Source organism: Arachis hypogaea, chromosome 9 (genome assembly GCF_003086295.3).
Source record: "Arachis hypogaea cultivar Tifrunner chromosome 9, arahy.Tifrunner.gnm2.J5K5, whole genome shotgun sequence".
In the NCBI taxonomy this organism is placed as follows: Eukaryota; Viridiplantae; Streptophyta; class Magnoliopsida; order Fabales; family Fabaceae; genus Arachis; species Arachis hypogaea.
The window spans coordinates 117,720,879-117,746,293 of record NC_092044.1 but is presented as its reverse complement, the minus strand read 5'-3'; the positions used below and the strand labels follow the sequence as shown (position 1 = coordinate 117,746,293).

The 25,415-nt window shown below is 34.7% G+C and overlaps 1 protein-coding gene across 1 annotated transcript; it reads right to left on the bottom strand.

Annotated features, from left to right (window-relative positions):
- Nucleotides 1–2,541: 2,541 nt before the first annotated feature.
- Nucleotides 2,542–3,393, bottom strand: LOC112709609 (uncharacterized). The gene has a single exon (XM_025761496.1). The coding sequence runs from the start codon at nt 3,391–3,393 to the stop codon at nt 2,542–2,544; it is 852 nt and encodes a 283-aa protein (XP_025617281.1).
- Nucleotides 3,394–25,415: the final 22,022 nt, after the last annotated feature.

Sequence of the window (25,415 nt, the reverse complement as noted above, 5' to 3'; positions counted from 1 at the left end):
ATTCCTATCTTCAGTAATTAGATCTTTAACTCTTGGAACCAACTCAGCAATAGCTTGTCTATTTGGCATGTCAGAAATCATTAAAGGATACGGAGGAGGCAGCCAAGGATCCTCAAAAGTTTGGATATTCTCTCCAGTACCCACAGCCCAATTAAGACCTTTTTCAACAATCTTTCGGCCTTCCAGTATACTCCTCCATCCCCAAGAAGGTAAGACTCCAATTTCTGCCGTTATAGCATTACCATTGCTAAAGTATTTACCTCTTAGGATTTTGGATAATAAGGAAGTAGGCTGTGTTACAAGTCGCCACAATAACAGAATAAGAAACAGTTGTCACTAATTCTCGAATCCACATGATCCACCGGGAGTCAAAACCAAACTTCTCCAATATAAACCAAAGAAAGTGTCATTCCACCCTATCATATGCCTTACTCATATCTAATTTTAGCGCCATTTCATTTTCGAGTCCCCTTTTTTTGTTCAAGTAATGCATACACTCGTGAGCAATTAGGATATTATCAGAGATTAATCTGCCTTTAATAAAAGCACTCTGCGTAGGGCTAATTAGTCTATTCATCATACCCTGAAGTCTATGTACAAATACTTTGGAGATAATCTTGTAAAAAACTGAAGATAGGCTTATTGGTCTTACCTGAGTCATATCTTTAACATCAAAAATCTTGGGAATAAGACAGATCTGAGTGTGATTAAAACCCTTCAAAATTCTGCCCCCTGAAAAGAAGCTCTTAACTGCTCGAAACACATCACCACTAAGTATGTTCCAGAAGCTTTGAAAAAAGTTTGCTGTCATACCATCATCTCCTGGAGCACTTTGAGGATGAATGCTAAATGTCACACGTTTCACTTCCTCCATAGTCACTGGTCTTTGAAGCCTACGGTTCATGTGAGCTGTAACCTTAGGTTCAAAATCAGTAAACAGAGGTTCAGGGTTCTCATGACAACTGGAGGAAAAGATGTCCTTGAAATAAGATTCAGCCACAGAAGCAATACCAGCATTTGAAGTAGCCACTTCACCGTCACTACCAGTTAGTTGCCAAATTCAATTCCTTCGGGTTTGATTTCTAAATTTCTGATGGAAGAAAGTTGTATTCTGATCGCCAGATTTGAGCCATTTGACTCTAGACTTATCTTTCCAATAAGATTCCTCATTTTGCAATGTTTTTTCAAGTTTGTCCTCTATTTCTGAAATGATGTCGCCTCCATGAATTCCTGCTAAACGAAGTTCCTATAATTCAGACTGTAGTAAATCAATCTCCACCTTCGAATTAGATCTGTATTCTTGCTGCCATCTGACAATCTTATGTCGACAACGCTTTAGTTTTTGAGCTAGGATATACATGGTTGAACCATCAATCTGTTCATGCCAAACCTCTCTAACAATCTGCCTTATTTCATCATTGGAACACCATCTTTCTTGGAATTTGAATCGGCGTTTAGATCTCTCAGTTCTCGGGTTAGAGTCTAAGAGAAGAAGGGAGTGATCCGAGCCTGATTCTGACAGTCTAAGAACCGTTGCATTGGGATAGAGTTGCTGCCAATCAACTCCTACCAGGAATCGGTCCAGTCTTTCCTGTATCAACTCATCACCCCTCCGTCCATTCGACCAAGTGAATGGTCTTCCGACCATACCAATATCAATCAGAGAATTATCATCAATAAAACTGTTAAAGGTTTCGATAGAAGAAGGATATTTAGCACCCCCACTTGCTTTCTCCAATTGACTAGAAATGGCATTAAAATCACCCATTAACACAACCTTACCATCAAACTGTTGCGTGACTGAAGTTAATTTAGCAAACTGAGCCATTCTATGTTGATCATTTGAACTGAGATAAACACCTAGAACACCATAGGGATCATTAGATCCAGCTGTCAGAACTGATGCCGCAATGAAGAATCTACCATGCTGCAAAATCTGAACAGTGCAACCATCCCTCCATGCCATTGCCAAACCCCCCTGATAATCCATCCGGATCCACAATATACCATTCCTTGAAACCACAAGATCTTAATTTTCCTTCAACTTGTCGAGATTAATTTTTTGTTTCACAGATAAAACCAACCTCGGGGGAGTAGGATTTGCAAATCCCTTTAAGATTGTGGATTGTCAGGGGTCTCCCCAAACCCTGACAATTCCACGAGAGCAATTTCATATTTCTTTGGGTGCTACTTGAAGGCTGGCACCCTCCACCGTCATAGCATCAGAGACAATATCATTGAGACAAATTTTTTTTGAAATTTCTTCAGTATCATTACCTCCACTCCTCCATTTGAAACCTATCACAAACTTTCTGGCAAGTTGTTTCAGGTTTGGCTTTCTGTTCTCCTTTTTAAGCTTGGATATAACGTTGTTATTGTGTTGGACATTATTCATGGTATAGGATATCTCCAATAGAGCATTAGAAGAAGAATTAGTACTAGTAGTCGTACCTGTATTTTCTGATTCACCCTCATTTTCTTCTCTAGAACCCCAATTTTTTCATTATTCTGTTTTTTCTGATCATCTTGCACACTCATTTTTTAGAAACTATCAAAAAGCCAAGCAGGTGGAGATTTTTTCTTCGATTGAGCTGGAATAGAACCATCCCGAGGTTGGTTAGGATTGAAGGAAGCTCTCTTTTCAGTTAAACGCCTACCGACTTGATCTGCCTTAAGCCATTCACCAACTTTATCTTCCTTGATATTGTTTTGGGCAGAATCATCAATAAAACATTGGTAGTTCTTAGATTCATTCCCCAATTTTGCACAATAAGTATAGAACACACCTATACGTTCATAGCGTATTCCAATTTCCAGCATTTTCTGATTAGGATCAAGCAGTTTCAGTGTATCCCTCATTCTTTTATCACCGTTCAGTTCCACTTTAGCCTTCACTATACGTGTATCGTTGCCTCTAACTTCAAATAGAGCAACATCTTCAATTTGACCAAGTCTCCCACCCAATTTTCGTCCAATCTCAAGTGTTTTGTATTGTTCAGGCAATCCCCAAAATTGTGCCCATACAGGAAAAGAAGAGATGTGATTATCCTCCATGTTTATTGCTTGCTTCCATCTGCGAACATGAATAACAAAACTCTTGAATAACCAAGGTGAACCTCTCTCAATTCGAGTCACATCAGAGTCATTCTCAAAGAAAAATTGAAACTGGTTCCTGGATTTTTCGACTACTCTGAATCCTTCTGGTTTATTCCATATTGCATACAGAGCTCCTTCCATGGTACCTACGGAAAAGATCCGATCTGAGAAAATTCTTCCAAACAGGCTCCAGGCTTGAATTCCTTCGAAAACATCTTCATAAGCTAAAACGATCAAGTCATCCTCCTGATCACTATCAATTATACGAGGGTTCTGTGTCTCTGATTTGTTGCTCATGGTATATAGAAAAACAGAATTGGTATTTAATGATTTCAGAGAGAAATAAGATATATGGAATGGGTGAATTAGAAAACAAAATGAATTAAAAGAAGAATGAATTGGGAGAGAAAACGAAAATTAGAGAACTAAGTGGAAAAGAAATTAAGAGGAGAAAGTAGAGGAAGATAGAAAAGATTTTGACGAAGAAAAGACAAAGAAAGGTGTAACCATGGAGGCGGCGCAGTGAAACCCTAATAGAGCGTGAACGAACTCATAGGGCGCTGGATGAGGAGTACGTACTCCCGCTGTAACAACCACATAAACTACATGCACTGAGCTATTACTCACCTTGGAGGAACATTACATGTCCACTAGTTTCACTTTCAATTTTACCAATGTGATCATTTATATTATAATTAAACTGCAAAAATATCGCAGATACAACATTAAATATCAACATAATAGTGAATCAAAACCAAAAATAGAATAACAATAAATCACGAAATAAATAACAAGTTAAAAACAACAAATAGCAGCAGCCATCAGACCAATATGTAAGTAGACTTGTGTATTGTACTCTTTGTACCATAATCGAAGGTTCCAAAAGCATATTTAAAATTATTCCTCCCATAAAATTTTTTACAATAACAACGACTATTTATTATCAAATTCATCATACCATCAATTCATTAAAACCACACAAATACCACCAAAATCATATTTGGAGGCTCCACTTTTCAAATTAAAATATTAACAAATTTAAATTAAAATCAATCAGCAACAGTAATAATAAGAATAAACAATTAACAATAACAATTAGCAGTAGCAACAACAAGAACAATTAACAATTAATGAATTAAAATCAATAACAATTAATAAATTCAAAAACAAAAACAAATAATAGTAGCAGCAACCAGCAAAAATTAAAAGAAAACAGAACAATAAATTAAGAAGTAAAAAATCAATAGAAGAACGGAAAAAATCAAGAAACAAAAGAGAGCAAAAGGCTAAATCAAAAGTAGAAGGATCGACCTGACTCGAGCTCCATTCTTGGTGAGTTGCTGATACAGACAAAATAGCAGAATACAAGAAAGACGATGATAAGAGAGGCGCTACAAAAATGACGGCGTGTTAATGTGGCTTGCATGGAGTTGTGGAGGACGATGGCATGCTGCTGAGGGAGGACAACGGCATGCTGCGTAGAGCCGTGCCGGGGAGGCCGACAGAGAGAGAGAGAGGCGCTACAAAGGAGGGAGAGGAAGAGGACAGGGTCGCGGAACGCGAGTCAGGGTTGTTGCTATCAGGCGGCAGCAATTACGGAGGCACAAAGCAGAAGAAGGATGACAAGAGATTGTGACTATGAGAGAGCGAAACAACTTTTTCCGACGCTGAAGAGGAGTGAGTACTGAAGAGGCAGAGGTCATTAGGGTTAGGTCTTAGGGTTTTTTCTTCTAGAATTGAAAGTCGAATTGAACCACAGGAAAAATTGCAAAACACTTTATTTTCAGTTATTTTGGTTGTCTTTTTTATTTTGGTTTTTTTAGTTCGATTAATCGATTTTGTTCGTATTGGATCGGTTTTGAACACCTTTAAGTAGTAGTACGTAAGGTTGTGTTTGTTTACAGAAAAGACACTGAGATAGGGACACGCAGACACAAAATTGTATTTGACAGATAAGACATAGACAGAAATATTGTATCCAGAAATACTGAATTAGTGTATTTTATGTCCATTCTGACAGAAAAAATACAGAGATATTAACAAAAAATACAACTTATTTTTTATTTTTTTATTTTTTATTAATTTTTAATAATTATATTTTTACAATTATATTTTTTTCTCAAATTTTTTAAATAAAAAATAAAAATAAATTAAATTTTTATAATTTATATTATTTTATTATCAAATAAAATATAAAAAATATTAAATTTTATATCTTCGTCTTATCTATATTCTTAAAAATAAACACAGCCTAATAAATAATAGATAAGAATATTGAGAAAGACGGAAAGAAAATTAATTCTTACCTAGCTAGATTTGTTATTTGATTAACATTTTATGTACTGTTCTAAAGACTCTCTTATTTAATTTGATTTAGTTTAGTTAATAATTTTATACGTATAAGTGTGTGTTTGGATTAGAGTTGGCCAAACTGGAGTTTGAATAAAAGTAATTTTGTAAAATTGATTTTGGATAAAAGTGAGTTTGTCCCAACATAATTTATGTTTGGAAATTTTATACTAAAATTGATTTTGATAAAATGAAATTGTTTGGATAATATTAGTTAAAATCACTTTTAGATAGATAATTAGTTAATTACTAAAAAAATATAATATTAAATTATAATATTGTTTTTTAATATATTTAATCCTTTTTTATACTTCTTTTAGTATATTTTTTATATAATATTTTTTATAAAATTTTACTTTAGTTTATTATAATTTTTTTAATAAAAATTAATATTTATTTATTAAATTAAAAATAACATATAAAATAATATATTTTAGTACTTTTTATGAGTACTCTTAGTAATTTTATTTTGTTTACTGTTTTAGATTCTAATTTTTTACTAATTATGCTTTTATTATTATTTATAATTAATTTTTTATTTAATTTATCATTTTTAATAGGAACAATAATACATATTATAACAAATTAGAATAATAAACAATAAATAAGAATTATAATAATAAATTTTACAATATCAAACAAAAAATATTCTATAATTTTATTAGTACTTTCAGTATTCTTTTATTTATTATTAATTATTACTTATGATTCCATTGTTATGTATGATTAGTTTTTTATTTACTTTATTATTTTTAATAAGATCAATAATTTATATTATAATAGAATTAAAATAACAAATTTAATAAAAAACTTTATTCACTTTTTTTCCCTTCTGTAAATACTTTTCTTTTCATCTTTATCAATATTCTTATCTATTGTTATTATGTATCTATTAGGTTGTTGTTCGTACCCTGGCCCAACGATAAAGGCCCAGGTCCAAATAAAAGGCCTAATCTGAAAGATTAAGCCTAGCTAAGTACCGACCTTCACATAAGAAGTCGGTATCAACCACGACTTGGTCTGAAGAAGTCGGATGTGAGATTAGCTGGCAGATAAATACTCATTCGAATGAGTAACCGCCCCTGAAATCTCTCTAACCACTTCATAAAGCCATATCTTAACCTCCCCAAGATAATGGGGGCGGTTAACACCCTAAAGATACAGCACTACTTCAACGGTGGTTATTGGCTCACCACTATAAATACACTGACACCCCTCAGGTATATCTAAGCCCAATACTCTCTAGACCTGCTCGCACTCTTGCTAACTTAGGCATCGGAGTGTCTTTGCAGGTACCACCCCCCATTCACCCACGTATACAAGTCGGAAGAAGGCTCCAGCGTGCAAATCATCCCGGAGCTCACCATTCGTGGACGATTGGGCCATCCCACACCATCTGTTCTATTAATCTCCGGTTACCCACCGTAACATTGGCGCCGTTGCCGGGGACCCGAGAGATCATCCATTGATGGCGGACAGATCCCACGAAGAAGGCCATGTGGAAACAGATTCTGAACAAGAGAATCTGGACATGAGTAATAACGATGCGGATCTAGCCCTACAACAAGAAGTTAATAATCAACATAGAGAAGGCACCTCCGGAGTGAAGAACCCGAAGGTAAATTCCTCAGATGGGCGCGAATCAGAAAAAGGCGGACCATCCCACGTAGCTGAACTAATGGGATTAGTCCACAGCCGCCTGGAACAATTAGAGCAAGAGCGGGAGAAGCAAAAGGAAACGGAAAAGTACCTCAAAGAGGAGATGGAGCGGCGAAAAGAGTTAGAAAGAAAACTCTTACAGCTAGAATCTTCCCTCAAGAATCACAACTCCCGCGACGAACAAGAAGAACAACTCTTGGGCGGAGACGATCCTTTCAGCGAGGACATAATGAGGGCAAAAGTTCCGAGAAACTTCAAAAGCCCTGACATGGACCTCTACGATGGAACCACGGACCCAAAGCATCATCTAAGCAACGTTAAAAGTCGGATGTATCTAGCTGATGCTTCCGACGCTACTCGATGCAAAGCTTTCCCGACCACTTTGTCGAAAGCAGCAATGAAGTGGTTCGATAGCCTTCCCCCGAGATCGATCACTAGCTTTGAAGACCTCTCAAGGAAGTTTTTGATGAGGTTCTCAATTCAGAAAGACAAGGTAAAACATGCACCGAGCCTCCTGGGAATAAAACAGGAGGTCGGGGAGTCTTTACGAGCCTATATGGAAAGGTTCAACAAAGCATGTTTGGAGATCCAAGACCTGCCCACAGAGGCAGTCATAATGGGGCTAGTCAATGGGCTCAGAGAAGGTCCCTTCTCACAGTCCATATCTAAAAGGCACCCCGTTTCTCTAAGTGATGTACAAGAAAGGGCTGAAAAGTACATCAATATGGAAGAGAACGCCAAATTAAGGGACCTGAGCTGGCGACCTGGACCCCCTCCCTCAACTAAGGAGAGGGAAAGGGAAGCCAAGAAAAAGGAAGAACTCGGTCTCGAAAGGCCCAGAAAATATCACTCTTATACTCCTCTAAAAACTTCTATAGTGGACGTATACAGAGAGATTTGCCACACCGAAAGGCTGCCACCCCCTAGACCTATTAAAAATAAAAAGGGGGGAGTCACAGCGATTATTGCGAGTACCATAAAATATATGGTCACTCCACTAACGACTGTTACGACCTTAAGAATGTGATAGAAAAGCTGGCTAGAGAAGGTCGGCTTGATAGATATCTCATGGAAAGGTCGGACAGTCACGGAAAGAGAAAGCGAGATGATATGGATAGAAGAGATCCACCACCACAAACCCCAGAGAGGCATATCCATATGATCTCAGGAGGATTTGCGGGAGGAGGACTCACCAAATCTTCTCGCAAAAGGCATCTCAAAAGAGTCTATCAAGTCGGGGAAGAGTCACCCGACCTCCCCACTATTTCGGCGGATATTCTCTTCAAACCTGCTTTCGACAAGCTAGGATTAGATGAGAAAGAATTGAGAGCCTACCCCGACACCCTATATGGATTAGGGAACACGCCAATAAAACCACTAGGATTTTTACCCCTTCACACCACTTTCGGGAAAGGGGAAAAATCAAAGACTCTGAGTATAGACTTCATAGTCATTAATGAAGGGTCAGCCTATAATGCCTTAATTGGCAGGACTACCCTTAATCGGCTCGGAGCAGTGGTATCCACTCCCCACCTCTGCATGAAATTTCCGACCTCAGCGGGAATAGCAACGGTGAGAGGAGACCAAAAATTGGCGAGGAAATGCTACAATGAAAGCCTAAATCTGAGAGGAAAGGGCAAAGAAGTCCACACTATAGAGCTCGGTGGCGCAAGGGCCAGAGAAGAGCTACGACCCCAACCGGGAGGAAAAACCGAGGAGATACAAGTCGGTGGGAAGGAAGGAAAAAACACTAACATAGGAGCCAACCTAGGGGAAACCCTAAAACAAGGGTTGGCTGAACTCCTAAGAGCTAATTCCGACCTCTTCGCATGGAAGGCTTCCGACATGCCCGGGATTGATCCCGAGCTCATGTCCCACAGGCTCTCGGTTTACTCAGGATCCCGACCTGTACAACAAAGAAGACGCAAGCTCGGCATGGAACGAGCCCTAATAGTAGAAGAGCAAGTACAGGTGCTCCTGGAAGCCGGCTTTATTAGAGAGGTCAAGTACCCAACATGGCTAGCTAATGTAGTGCTGGTCAAAAAACAGAATGGTAAATGGAGAATGTGCGTCGACTATACCGACTTGAATAAGGCATGTCCTAAGGACCCTTATCCCTTACCAAGTATTGATACCCTGGTGGACTCCAGCTCGGGGTACCAATACTTATCATTCATGGACGCCTACTCGGGATATAATCAAATCCCGATGTACGAACCCGACCAGGAGAAAACATCATTCATCACACCCAGAGCCAACTATTGCTACGTGGTCATGCCATTCGGATTAAAGAATGCAGGAGCCACATATCAAAGGTTGATGAATAAAGTGTTTTCTCCCCACCTAGGGAGCCTAATGGAAGTATACGTCGACGACATGCTAGTAAAAACCAAGGATGAAGTCGACCTCTTATCCGACCTCTCACAAGTCTTTGACACCATAAGGATGCACGGGATGAGACTAAATCCTGCAAAGTGCGCCTTCGCGGTTGAAGCAGGAAAATTTCTAGGATTTATGCTAACACAAAGAGGGATTGAGGCCAATCCCGATAAATGTAGAGCCATCCTAGAAATGGAAAGTCCGACTTGTTTGAGAGAGGTCCAGCAGCTCAATGGCCGACTTGCAGCCCTCTCCAGATTTTTGGCAGGATCGACAATAAAATCCCTTCCATTATTTTCCTTATTAAAGAAGGGATGCCCATTCGAATGGACTCCGGAATGCGAGGAGGCGTTCCAAGGGTTCAAAAGGTTTTTAAGCCAACCTCCTATTTTATCCCGACCAGTACCTGGAAAAGACCTCGTTCTGTACTTATCCGTAGCAAACAGGGCTGTCTCGTCAGCCCTGATAAAAGAAGACGAGGTCGGACAACACCCGGTCTACTTCATCAGTAAGGTCCTACAAGGCCCTGAACTAAGGTACCACAAACTAGAAAAGTTTGCCTACTCCTTAGTAATAGCCTCACGAAAGCTACGACCTTACTTTCAAGCGCACACAATCAGAGTCCGTACGAACCAACCCATGAAGCAAATCCTCCAAAAGACGGATGTTGCAGGGAGAATGGTTCAATGGGCAATAGAGCTTTCCGAATTCGATTTGAGATACGAAACTCGGACAGCAATTAAAGCCCAATGTCTCGCCGACTTCGTTGCAGAATATGCAGGGGATCAAGAGGACAAGCCGACTACATGGGAACTCTATGTAGACGGATCCTCAAACAAAACAGGAAGCGGTGCAGGCATAATATTAGTAGATGAAAGAGGAACCCAAATAGAGGTTTCCTTAAAATTTGAATTTCCGGCTTCAAATAATCAGGCAGAGTATGAAGCCATGATAGCCGGACTAAAATTGGCAGAAGCAGTCGGTGCTACAAAAGTGATGATATATAGCGACTCACAAGTGGTGACCCCCCAAATAAGCGGAGAATATCAGGCAAAGGACCCTAACATGAAAAGGTACTTGGAAAAAACCTTGGAGCACCTTGGGCGCTTTGCAGAAACCGAGGTCAAACACATAACTCGGGATCTAAATAGCAGAGCGGATGCCCTATCCAAGTTAGCAAGCACCAAACCAGGAGGAAACAACAGAAGCCTGATTCAAGAAACCCTCCAAAAGCCCTCGGTAACAAAAACAGAAGATAAACAAGAAGTACTTGAGGTAGTCGGTTTAAACCTCGGATGGATGAATCCCTTAGTCGAATACTTGAAATTCGACATCCTCCCTAAGGAGGAGAAAGAAGCTAAAAAGATCCGAAGGGAAGCACAACATTACACTTTGGTGAGAAATATCCTCTACAGAAGAGGGATATCAACACCATTGTTGAAGTGCGTACCGACCTCAAGAACCGCCGAGGTGCTGGAGGAAGTACATAGCGGGATCTGCGGAAATCATCTCGGAGCAAGATCACTAGCCAGAAAAGTGATCCGAGCCGGATTCTACTGGCCGACCTTGCAAAAAGATGCCACAGAATTTGTGAAAAAGTGTCAGCCGTGCCAGATGCATGCAAATTTCCACGTGGCTCCCCCAGAAGAGCTCATTAGTATCACTTCTCCATGGCCTTTTGCAAAATGGGGAATGGATTTGTTAGGTCCTTTTCCCCAAGCGCCAGGACAAGTCAAATACTTGATTGTGGGAATAGATTACTTCACAAAGTGGATAGAAGCAGAACCATTAGCTACTATCACCGCCCAAAGAAGTCGCAGATTCCTTTACAAAAATATCATCACAAGATATGGGATATCTTATTCCATTACCACGGATAATGGAACCCAATTCACCGACGCTACCTTCAGAAGCCTAGTAGCCAGCATGAAAATTAAACATCAGTTCACCTCGGTAGAACACCCACAAGCCAATGGGCAAGCCGAGGCAGCCAACAAAGTCATACTGGCAGGATTAAAGAAGAGACTACAGGAAGCAAAGGGAGCTTGGGCTGAAGAGCTCCCTCAGGTGCTATGGGCTTATAGGACAACCCCCCAATCCGCCACAGGAGAAATACCTTTCCGACTAGTCTATGGTGTAGAAGCCATGATTCCGATAGAAATCAATGAGCAAAGCCCAAGGGTGATTCTCCACGATGAGGTCGGAAATGTGCGGGGACACAAAGAGGAGCTCGACTTGCTCCCCGAAATCCGAGAAGATGCTCAGATAAGAGAAGCAGCATTGAAACAAAGGATGACTACCAAGTACAACAAGAAAGTCATTCGAAGAACATTTGCCTCGGATGACTTGGTCCTAATCAGAAACGACATAGGAGTCAACAAATCAGGAGAAGGAAAGCTCGCCGCAAATTGGAAGGGACCATACAAAATCAAGGAAGTGCTAGGGAAGGGTTATTATAAAGTAACCGACCTGAACGGCACTGAGCTACCAAGGTCGTGGCATGCTTGTAATATGAAAAGGTACTACAGTTAAAAGCGAACTCTACTCCCTGATGTACTCTTTTCCCAACTTCATGATTTTTTCCCAAAAGGGTTTTTTCTGGAGAAGGGTTTTTAACGAGGCATCATAGTAGAGGCTAAGGGGAAATAGGCTATCAAGACCCTTAGTAGCAAGAAGGTACCTCCCCGATTAATAAAGATCTTTTTTATTTTTTCTCTTATAATATCCTTCTTTATTTTTCTAAGTCTTTCTACGAAACGCGCCGACTTAAGCTCGACAAAACGTGAAAATCCCATGAACCGACCTAAATGGTCGTCAGGATAAAACGACGAGGTACAAGTCGGCGTAAAGAGGTTGTATAAGTTGATCGTGAAAAACTCGGGAATAATCCGACTCCTAAGTCGAAATGAGAACCCGAGTAAAACAAGTTCGGAAACATTCCGAGTAGACAAAAAACGCATCACAAAAACAACCTAAGTCATAAAAACTCACTAAAGCAAAGTTGAGTATAAAGGATAATAAAAAGAGATTGGAAAAACTGAGAAAAGTTTAAAGGCTGCACAAAAGCCCTTAAACGATACAAGCCAACAAAAAGGTTTTCAGAAAAAGGGTTTTGAAATATCGAAATTAGAAAAGCATACACGCACAAGGTAACTTAGGACCCCTATCCAAAAAGGGGCATTTATTTTTCTACACCCTTATTCAAAAGGGCACTTGTCAGAAATATTTTGTTTACGGCCTTAAAAGGCCAAGAGAAATTGTTCACACAACCACCAAACAACACATAAATAAGTTTAAAAAAGGGGGGACTCACAAGCCGAGCCCCCATATAGCCATGAAAAATAAAGTCATTTTTTCAGAGGAGTAGACGGATCACCACCACCAGAGTCAGGAGGAGCGCCACCGGAACCAAGAAGAGAAGCTGAAGAGGAAGTCGGAGGAATGACGGAAGAACTCAGAGCATCTTTGGAGCGAGGAGGAGACTCTATGATCCTCTGCCCCCGAGTCTTCAACTCGTATTCAGAAACAATTTTGGGGACAGGAGGATCTACAATGGCGCCGTCAATGACAACTTTGTCAGGATGTAAGGAGACAGATCCAAGTCAGGAGCAATAACTCTGACCTGCTCCAGAAAAATCCGCCAAGATTCCTCGGCGCCATCGGCAATGGAGTCCTCTAACTCCTCATACGCTTTCCGAGAATTAAACAGGTCAGTTTTCACGGACACAAGATCCTTGAATAAGCTCTGATAGCTAGCCTGTGCCGTCTTCCTCAATTCCGTCTCCATGTTACATTGGGCTTGCAAAGCTTTCCCTTTCTCCCGGAGGGTGTCTCTCTCCTCCTTTAACTTGGCGATTTCCTTCTTCAACTCTCCCTCCTGCTCTTGATATACACGGAGCCTCCCTTCCAGCTCCTCGACCCTCGAGGTCGCCCCTAAAGAGCTGAGAGGAGCCCTATCAAAAATATCTAAGAGCTTGCCGCAGACCCCCGCCGCCTTAAGGCTCTCCTCGACCATGGTGGTAAGGTGGCTCCGAACAGACATATCATCCATGCCTATACGGGCATAAGGATAGATATTCTTTCGGACGAAGGCAAGAGCATCCGCCTTAACCTCCCCAGAAGAGCCAGACTCTAAAAGCTTGCGCTTCTTGGGATCGGGAGAAGGTCGGACGACGGAGGACGGCTGAGAAGGAGTTGAAGAGGAAATCACCATAGGATTGGAAAGAGTTCCAACATTACGAGGAGGAGGAGGAGGAGAGATAACCCTGGCACCACCAGATCGAGCGCGAGACTTAGCTTTAGCCTCCTGGACCCTTTGAAAAGATTCTTGAGCGTTTGTCTTTGCCATTTCTGAAAAAGAAAACAACAAGCTAAAGGATCAAACAAAGTCGGAATATTAGGTTAACAAGTCGGGAATTCAGCATACTATAAAAAACTACCTAGCTGAGATTGGACAAAGGTCGGAGACCCTTGGAGAAATTTCTTAGTATCCAAATAGGGGGCCCTCCCCCACACTTCTCGGAGGAACCCCACGACGGCAGCCTCTACCTCATCCAGGTCATCTAAACTATATTTCTCGTAAGGGGAGGCCTCCAGCCAGTATAAAGGAAAGCAAGGAAAAGAGTTCTCATCCAAGAAAAAGGGATGATGACCCTCTACAGCTTGCACTTTGAAGAAGAAATTTTTAAAATCATGAAAAGATTCATCAAAAAGGGTAAAAATCCTCCGACCTTGTATGGCTCGGAAGGAAACCCATTGTTGTTTATTATTCAGCCCACTAAAAGGTTTGGTCATATGAAAAAGATGGAAAAAGATTTTTAAAGAAGTCGGGAAATCCAGAGCATGGCTAATAAATTGGTAAATTTTCAAGAAACCCCAGGAGTTGGGATGAAGCTGGGTAGGGGCAACGCGACAATGCTGCAAAACAGACATCTCAAAATCTGAAAAGGGCAGAAAGACGCCCAGTCGGGTGATCATGCACTCATACATAAAAAAAAGTGGGGGGCCGTTTCATTGGCTCTCCCATGACAAACCCGGTCCTCTAAACCGGGAACAAGCAACTCGTATTTAGGCTCATCTTCCTCCGAAATACAGAGCCGATGATGGGTGCGAAGGTGAGTAATAAACTCCGCATCCACCAAAGGCTCCTCCCCCAGAACTGTAACGTCAACCCAATCTACGGAGGCCATTTTTCTTTCTCTAAAGGAAAATGAAGGAAACCTACAAAAGGAAAAAGAAAAAGAAAAAATCAAAAAGGTCTCTAGAGAAAAGAAAAGGAGCCGAGCAAAAATCTACAAAACTATCCCTCTACAAAATCAAGTCATACAAAGAATAAGAAAGAAACTAACCTCTTTTTGAAAATAAAGAAGCAGAAGTCTCCGGAAGTATAGTACGTACAAACACAGCACGAACAAAGAAAGAGGAAGTTTGAAAGATTGCAGAAACGGAAAAAGGAAAGAGAGGGAAAGTACTTATAAACATGCTAAGGGGCATAATGGTAAAAGCGGAGCAGTCATTAATGAGATTGCACCGTTACCAAAGCCCTCAATGCTTCCATAACGGACACGACGCTTGAATTGACGTAACTGTCAGAAACAAAGGGTCGCGAAAATCACGTCGGTTTATAGGACCCATGTTCTCTCCAAATAAGTCGGCTACGAACCCGAGTTAAATACTTGAACCCAAACTCTAAAGAGACTTTGGGCCCAAGTAGGGGCACTGTTCGTACCCTGGCCCAACGATAAAGGCCCAGGTCCAAATAAAAGGCCTAATCTGAAGGATTAAGCCTAGCTAAGTACCGACCTTCACATAAGAAGTCGGTATCAACCACGACTTGGTCTGAAGAAGTCGGATGTGAGATTAGCTGGCAGATAAATACTCATTCGAATGAGTAACCGCCCCTGAAATCTCTCTAACCACTTCATAAAGCCATATCTTAACCTCCCCAAGATAATGGGGGCGGTTAACACCCTAAAGATACAGCACTACTTCAACGGTGGTTATTGGCTCACCACTATAAAAACACTGACACCCCTCAGGTATCTCTAAGTCCAATACTCTCTAGACCTGTTCACACTCTTGCTAACTTAGGCATCGGAGTGTCTTTGCAGGTACCACCCCCCCCATTCACCCACGTATACAAGTCGGAAGAAGGCTCCAGCGCGCAAATCATCCCGGAGCTCACCATTCGTGGACGATTGGACCATCCCACACCATCTGTTCTATTAATCTCCGGTTACCTACCGTAACAGTTGTATTTATTTTTAAAAATACAGAATAAGATAAAAGACACCAAATTTAATATTTTATATTTTATTTAATAATAAATTAAAATAAATTTAAAAAATTAATTTATTTTATTATTTAAAAAATAAAAAATATAATAATAAAAATAAAATTATAAAAAAATTAATATAAAAAATAAAAAATAAATTATATCATTTATTAATATTTTTATATTTTTATTTATATTTTATTTATCAAATATAATTTTATATTTTAATATTTTATATCTATAAATGAATGCAATGTTGGTTATTTATTTACTCGGACAACGAGATACAATTTAAACTTTAAAGTACGAAAATTGAATTTGATTTAAAAATAAAATATTAAAATATCGTTTTTATTCCAAACGTTTGAGATTAGTTCTAAAGTTGTCCATAATATTTAAATCGTCCTATTTAAGTTTTTAATGTTTTAAAATTGACTTAATGTTGTCCTGCTATTAGAAATTTGTTAACAGAATTGATAAGGGGACAAAATTGAGACAACTTTGAACGAAACATTAGGAACTTAAATAAAACGAAAATGTTAAAGACAAAAACGATACATAAAAATAAATTTTAATTTTATTCTTTAATAATATCAATTTTTTACGGTATATATTACACTTAATCACATTACTTTATTCTAAATAAATGTATTTTTTATAATTTTACTCTTAAATATTTTTACTTATCATAAAATATTTATAGAATGATTAATACATAAACTTGTGAAAAAAAATGATATATATACAATAAAATAATGTGATTCTAGTCATTTTACAAATATTTTATTATGAGTAAAAATTTTTAAAAGTAAAATTATAAGAAAACAAATTTATTTAGAATGAAAGTAATGTGATTAAATGTAATTTACTTAGATGTTATTAATAAATAATTGAATAACTATGTATCTTAAAATATTGATATTATTGAATGATAAAATTAAAATTTATTTCGTCCTATTTAAGTCTCTAATATTTTAAAATCGTCTTAACTTTATTTTACCATCAATTTTATTAACAAATTCCTAACAGTAAGACAATATTAAACTAATTTTAAAATATTAAAAACTTAAATAAGACGATTTAAAATAATTTTAAAATTTACCATAAATATTAAGAACAAAAACAATACTTTATCCGTGACAATAAAATAAAATTGATACACTACAATCATAATTGTTTAAATCATATTGAATTGGATTAAAAAGTCAACTTATAAACAATTCAAATGGCAATAAACCATATTAAAAATTAGCCCCGTAAACAACATTTTCTTTTTTCAGTTGTCCAATGCTCTTCATGTCGGTTTAACCTTATCTCATAAACATTTTGTGAATACTGTGTAAAGAAGAAAAAAAAAATCGTAAAAAACAATATCTCCAACAATGCATATATGTAAACATGGTTGTAAAATAAATAAATAAATAAATAAAAATAAAAATAAAATAACAAAATGTAAATAAAAAATTTTAGTATTAATATTTATCAATATTATTATTATATTATAATAAAAATAATTTATATATTAATATTATATATATTGTAATATAAATATATAAAAAGAGAAAGAAAGAGAAGTGTTTTTATATTCCTAGTATTATGTTTATTGTCTCGACCATGTTTTCTATTCGTATATGTAAGATGCCTCATTTTCATGAATAGGAATAAATAAAATTTGTGAATATGGATAGAGAAATAGTTATGATATTATAATTTACGTTTTATTGAATTAAGTATCTTTTTTCAGTTTTTTTCGTTTATTCTGCAGAAGTAAATTTAATCATTTAAGTCATAAATAGGCATTCATGTATTTGTTTTGTCAGATTACTCTTCTTGGATGTTTAGTTAGAATTATGTCTCATTAAAATTTTATTAAAGAAAAATTCAACGAAAAGAAATTTTAGTAAAGAAAAAAGAGTACAATATCCTTTGTGATGGAGACTGCCTCGTTAAAAACCTTGTCAAGAAAAACCCGATAGAGAGAAAAACCTAACCAAGAAAAAAATAATACAGTTTCCCCCCTCTTGCCGACATTATTTTATATCTCGGAATCGGCGCATCCTTATCTGATGTACCAATCTTTCAAAAGAGGATTTTGGAAGTGACTTTATAAATAAATCTGCGAGATTATCTCTTGAGCGGATCTGTTGGACATCAATTGTTCCTTGATTTTGAAGGCCATTAGTGAAGAAGAATTTGGGAGAAGTATGTTTTGTTCTATCACCTTTGATGTATCCACCCTTAAGTTGAGAATGCATGTTGTATTATCTTCAAAAAGAACAGTTGGAGCTATTTTTTATCAGTCAGTCCACATGATGATAGAATATATTGGATTAAACTCTTGAGTCAAAAACACTCGCGACTAGTTTCATGTATCGCTAGTATTTCAGCATGATTAGAGGATGTTGTTGCAATCGTCTATTTCGTGGACCTTTATGATATAGTTTTACCACCATATGTAAATAGGTATCCAGTTTGAGATATTTCTTTGTGTGGATCAAACAAGTATCATGTATATGCATAACCAACTAACTGTGACTTGGATTCATATGAATAGGACATACCCATATTAACTGTTCCATGAAGATATCGAAAATTTTGTTTAATTCCATTCCAATGTCTTCTGGTTGGAGAGGAACTATACCTTACTAGTAAATTCACCTCAAGTGATATGTCAGGTCGTGTATTATTAGCAAGATACATTAGCACTCCAATGACACTAAGATATGGTACTTCAGGACCAAGAATATCCTCTTTTTTTCTTTATGACAAAATTGATCATTTTCCACATCCAAAAACCTTACGATCATTAGGGTACTTAATAGATGTGACTTATCCATATAAAATCTTTTCAATATCTTTTCTGTGTATATTGTTTGATGAATAAAGATCCCATCTTTTGTATGCTCGATATGCAGGCCGAGACAAAATTTGGTCTTTCCAAAATTTTTCATCTCAAACTCTCCTTTTAGAGCTTTTATAATTGTTAGAATCTCTTGAGAGGTTCCAATGATATTTAAATCATCAACGTACACAGCAATTATAATGAATTTAAATGCATATTTCTTTATGAAAATACATGGGTAGTATCATTATTGTTGAATCCATTTTCGGCCAGATATTCAGTAAGACGATTATACCACATTTGTCTAGATTGCTTTAGACCATATAAATATCTTTACAATTTGACTAAATATAACCCCTTCGAATATTCATTATACGGTTTAGATATCTTCATCCTTCAAGAACTTTCATATAAATATCACGATCTAATGATTCGTATAAATAGGTTGTTACCACATTCATAAGATGCATATGAAGTTTCTGGTATACGGATAAACTAACCAAATAACACAATGTTATTGCATCCATTATAGGGGAATATGTTTCTTCATAATCTATACCGGACCTTTGTGAAATACCTTTTGCCACAAGTTGAGCTTTGTAACGTACAACTTCATTTTTCTCATTTCGTTTTCTCACAAATACCCATATGTATCCAATAGATTTTACATCTTATGGTGTACAGACTACATGTCCAAAAACTTCACATTTTGCAAGTGAGTTTAACTCAGCCTTCATAGCTTCTTCCCATTTTGGCCAATAACTCATTTGTCGACATTCTTCGACTGTTCTTGGTTCAAGATCCTTACTTTCATTCATGATTTTAATGCTACATTATATGCAAATATTTCATTGACAATTGTCTTATTACAATCCCATTTTTTCTCCTGTAAAGACATAATTTATCGAGATCCCGTCATTTTCACAATTTTCAGGTATCTGAACGTCTTCTGATGTCAAAATTATATCAGAATTTTGGACAACTGCAGGTGTCTTTACTATGTCTTTATCTTTTTCAATAGAAATAGTATTTACCTCTTTTCTTTTTCGAGAATTTTTGTCGGAACCGACAGACCTACCACGCTTCTGATGTGAATTTGTTTCGGTAGTCATTTGTCCGACTATAACATCAATTCGAATTAGAACATTTTCAGCTGGTATATACGATTTAGTTAATCTTTTCGTATTAGAAAATGAATTAGACAATTCATTTATTATTCTTTACAAATGTATAATCTTTTAAACTTTCAGTTCACATTCCTCTTATCAAGGATCTAAATAAATCAAGGATTATGCATTTCAATTAAGATCCTTTTCAAGAAGCCTTTTCTCTCCCCCTAATGTAAATTTTGATTCATCAAAATGACAATCTGCAAATCAGGTTTCAAATACATCTTTAGTTTGTATATCAAGATACCTCACTATAGAGGGAGAATCATATCCAACATATATACCCAATTTTCTTTGAGGTCTCATTTTGGTGTGAGAAGGTAGTGTAATGGGAACATATATCGTACATCTGAATATTCTTAAATGGGAAACATTTGGGTGCTGGCCAAAAGCTAATTGCATATGAGAGAATTGACGGTAATTTGTTGGCCTCTAACGAATAAGTGCTGCAGCATGTAAAATTACATGCCCCAAGCAGAGGTTGGGAGATTTGTTCTCATAAGTAAGGATCTAACAATTAATTGGAAGCGTTTAATAAGTGATTCTGCTGACCCATTTTGTGTGTGAACATGAGCTACTGAATGTTCAACGCTTATTCCGTTAGTGATACAATAAGTATCAAAGGCTTGGGAAGTAACTTCACCAGCATTATCAAGACGAATTACTTTGATTGAATTTTTTGGAAGCTGTGCTTTTAATCGAATAATTTGAACAAGTAATCTCGCAAATGCCAAGTTGCGAGAAGACAATAAGCACACATGTGACCATCTCAAAGATGCGTCTACTAGGATCATAAAATATTTAAAAGATCCACAGGGTAGATGAATAGGTCAATATATATTGCTTTAAATCCTTTCTAGGAATTCAGGAGGCTCAAATATAATCTTTATTAGTGATGACCTTAAAAGTAGCTTTTCTTGAGAACATGCAACACAATAAAATTCACTAGATTTAAAAATGTTCTGGTTCTTTAGTGAATATCCATAAAATTTTTTAATAATTCTCTGTATCATAGTTGTTCCAAAATGACCCAATCGATCATTCCAAATTATAAATTCATTTAGGCTAGTAAACTTTTGGTTTACAATGGCATGTGATTTAATTGCACTAATTTTAGTATAATATAACCCAGATGAATGTGATGGTGACTTTTCTAATATGACATTTTTATTTGAATCGTGAGTTGTGATATATAAGTACTCATGATTTTTCTCATTTATTGTTTCAATATGATATTCATTTCGGTGAATATCTTTAAAACTCAACAAATTTTTTAGAGATTTGATAAACAATAGCATATTATTTATTATAAATTTTGTTCCTCTAGAAAATAAAATTATAGCTCTTTCGGAGTTTTCTATCATATTGTCTGAGCCAATAATAGTATTAACATATTCTTCTTTTGGTACAAGATGTATAAAATATATATTACTTTTGAAAATGGTATGCGAACTTGCACTATCCGCAAGGCAAACATCTTCATTATATGTCATTGTCATTTTCTTTAAAGACAAATAATAATAATAAAATGAGTAAAAGTACATGTGCAGTAAAATTGTATTCCTGATTGAAATTATTTTTTTAAGAAGTACTGTACATAATATCATATACTAAAATTTTATTATTATTATTATTTTAGAACTTGACACATTTAGTAATTTTAAAATTCATAAACATAAATATTTTATTAAACATTATTTATATACATCATACTTGAAATTTAAATACATAGGAAATAAAACTTAACAAAAAATTTCTTACATTATTTATTTACATGAGTACTTAACAAATCTACATATTAAACATTTTCATCATTGATCAAATGGGAAATATTTTCTTCAAGATCCTCAAAAAATCAGATACTTCTTCATAATGAGTGATGTAATTTTCAACAACATCCTTTGAAACGAAATTCGTCTCATTTTCTTTGTAATTCTTTTTCAATGATACTTGACAAAGATCAACTAAATGTCTCGGGATACGACAGACATGCCACCAATGACTCTTTCCACCACAACGAAAATATTTATCCTTTATTGATTTATTTTGCTCATTATTTCTTTCTTTATCCAACTTTTGGTGAGATCATTTATTATGAACATAATTTTTCTTCCTTCCATAATTTTTTTGTTATCAAAACTTTACCATTTACCTCTTTTAGAGTTATGATTTACCACATTTGTTTCAAGAAATGAGGTGGCGTCAGCTGGGCACGCTTCATAATTTCTTAAAAGCAATTAATTATTACGCTCATAATATTTTTAAAATTCTTTTTCTTGATACTGCTACTGCAGGAGCAAATTCGAGACATGGAAGGTTGAGAAAGTTTTCTTTAACATGTCATTATCAATTATTTTTCTCCACATAATTTTATTTGTGAGGTAATTCGAAACATTGTCGAATTGTATTCATTTATGGATTTAAAATCCTGTAGACGTAAGTGCGTCCACTCATATCGAGCTTGAGGAAGTATCATTATCTTTTGATTATTATACCTTTCTTCAAATTAAAGTTTTTCCGCAGATCTACAGGATCTTTTACTGTGAGATATTCATTTTTCAATCTTTCGTCAAAATGACGACGAAAGAAGATCGTAACTTTGCCTTTATTTTTTTAGGATGCATTATTTTCAACTTTAATGATTTCTCCAAGATCTATTGAATCAAGATGGAGTTCAACATCTAGTATCCATGATAATTAGTTATTTTCAGATATATCAAAAGCATTAAATTTAAAATGAGAAAGTTTTGACATAATGAAAATTTATTACCTGAGTTTTCCTAAATTTTGATCAGAATCTTGTACTAATAACGTGTTGTAAAATAAATAAATAAAAAAGAGATAATAAAAATAAAATAATAAAATGTAAATAAAAGACTCTAGTATTAATGTTTACTATTATTATTATCACACTATAATAAAGATAATTCATATATTAATATTGTATATGTTGCAACATAAGTATACAAAGAGAAAAAAAATATTTTTATATTCGTATTATTGTGTCTATTGTCTCTAATAATACCTTTTAATTATACATATAAAATGTTTTTATTTTCAACTTTAATTAATTTAAATTCATTTTAAAAAGTGATTCCTTCAATATTATTAACTATTCAAACTATAAATAGAAATCTATGTATTTATTCTTATCACAACAAATATAAAATTTATTTTTATTTGTTTAAGAAAAATTTCCACGTTCATGTAAATATGTAATCATGTGTTATTAATAAAGCTCCTAAGGTTTAATCATTATAATTTCTGAGGAAACACGATAAGAAATATTTTCCAAATTTGTTTTTATTTTAAATAGAGATTACTTCTTTTTTCATTTTATTAAAAATTAGTTCGTTCATTATTCTAAATGATTAATGATAACAAATTTTGCCAAATTTTGCCAAAAAATAGTAGGAATATGATCAATACAGATTTCCTTAACATATTTTGATGTACATATATTTAGACTATCTTTTACATGGATGGTTTTGAAGCAGCATCCATACGAGAAAGTGATTAGTTGGAATGACCATCAAAATGCTCAAATAATTAATCATTATCCGAATTAATTAATACTACCCACAAGATTTAGACACTGAAAAAAATGTTTTTGAAAGAGATTATAACAAAATAATTTTTAAATAATTTAAAAATACGATAAAAATAATGAATGAATATTATATTTTTTATAATAACAAAAAACTTTTATATTAATAAATAATTTATTTATTTGATCTGAATTTTTAAGGTAATATTTAAATAAATATTTAAAATAATGTACATAAAAAACATTCGAAACAAAATTTAATTTTTAGATTTTTATTTTTATTTTTAAAATAATGTGATTATTCACATTAATTTAAAAAATCACTTGATATAAAATTAAGAATGAAAATATTTTTTAATAATATTTATAAAACTTTGTATCACAAACTAATTCTAAAATTATTTTTTAGAATATATATTTAATATTTAATTTTTTTTACCGTATTCTTAAATCTTTCAAATATTTATTCGGTATTATTATAATCTTTTAAAATAGGGTAAAGTACTAAATTATCTTTTATATTTGGGCATAATTCTGTTTTAGTCCTTAAGATTTAAAGTGTCATATTTGAATCCAAAAAAGTTTTATTTAGCTACAATTCAAAGTTAAATAATTAACGAAATGTCTTACATGACAGTAATATAAGAACAAGCTCGATAATTTGGAGAATAAGTACAAGCTCTAGAGGTACAAAATCAATCGTGGATGCATCAATACATTTATTTATTATTCTCCTTAGTTCTATAGAAAATATTTTGTTTAAATTGTAAGAAAAATGATAAATAAATGTCTTGATGCATTCACAGTTGATTTTGTGCCTCTAGAGCTTGTATTTGTTCTCTAAATTATCGACTTTGCTCATGTACTGTTTTCATGTAAGATATTTCATTAATTATTTAATTTTAACCTCACAATGAGACTACATTAAAATTAAATAAAACTTTTTTGGATTCACTAATATAAAATGACACAAAATATTTTAAGAACTAAAATAGAATTACGTCAAAACGTAAGAACTAATTTAGTATTTTACCTTTAAAATATTTTTTTAGTACTATTTTAACCGTTTACTCATCATTATCCATTAATAAATATACTAGTAGATGAATGAAACCATATACTCCAGATAGCTGAAATATCAACATTAGAAATTTTGTTCTAGAGATTCCTATACTTATATATAATGAAATATATGGAAAAAAAAAGTTTGGTACACAATTTATTTTCTCTAAGATTTTCTATAATCCTTGCTAATTAATCTTTGTAAAAATTTTCCTTAATAAATGTCAGTGATCAATAAGTACAAAAGTGGCACTCTAACAAAAATGATGACATTTTGCTCTTTTGAATGAATTCTATGAATTAAATGTCATATTTGTCCTTTAACAGCTAAGTACAAATATGCATTTATACTTTTATCCATATTAACTATTGTTTTCCACCAAAATAAACAATATGTTCTTCTTGCAATTGATGTGTTGTCTTCCTCTCCATCAATAAGTCATTTACTCATTAGAGTGTCACCATTAATTACAGCGTTCTCTCTCATGTTGTATGCTTGTGGTTGTTGAATATATCTACTAGATATATAGACATAGTAATACATGTTTATTATTTGTTAATAAAGTACAAATTTTAAAAGGATACACTAATATAAAATGACACAAAATATATATTTATTTTGTCAAAAAATTATAACACGGATAATAAACATAAGACATATTTTTATTAAAATTTTTCCCTTTTAAAATTTTAAAAACTTCACATTTTATTATCATAATTTTAATTACTAAGGCTACGTTTGTTTTTTAGAACACGATAAAATAAGATATTTAAAAAAATATAAATAATAAAAACACAAAATTTTGTATTCTTATATTCTGTTTGATAATAAACTAAAACAAATTATAAGAATATAATTTATTCTCATTTTTTTCATTCAAAAAATTTGAGGAAAAAAATATAATAAAAAATATAACTTTAAAAATTAATAAAAATAATAAAAAATAAAAATAAAAATAAGTTGTGTTCCTTATTAATATTTCTATGTCATTCCTGTCAGAATAGACACAAAATATACTAATTTAGTGTCTCTGAATA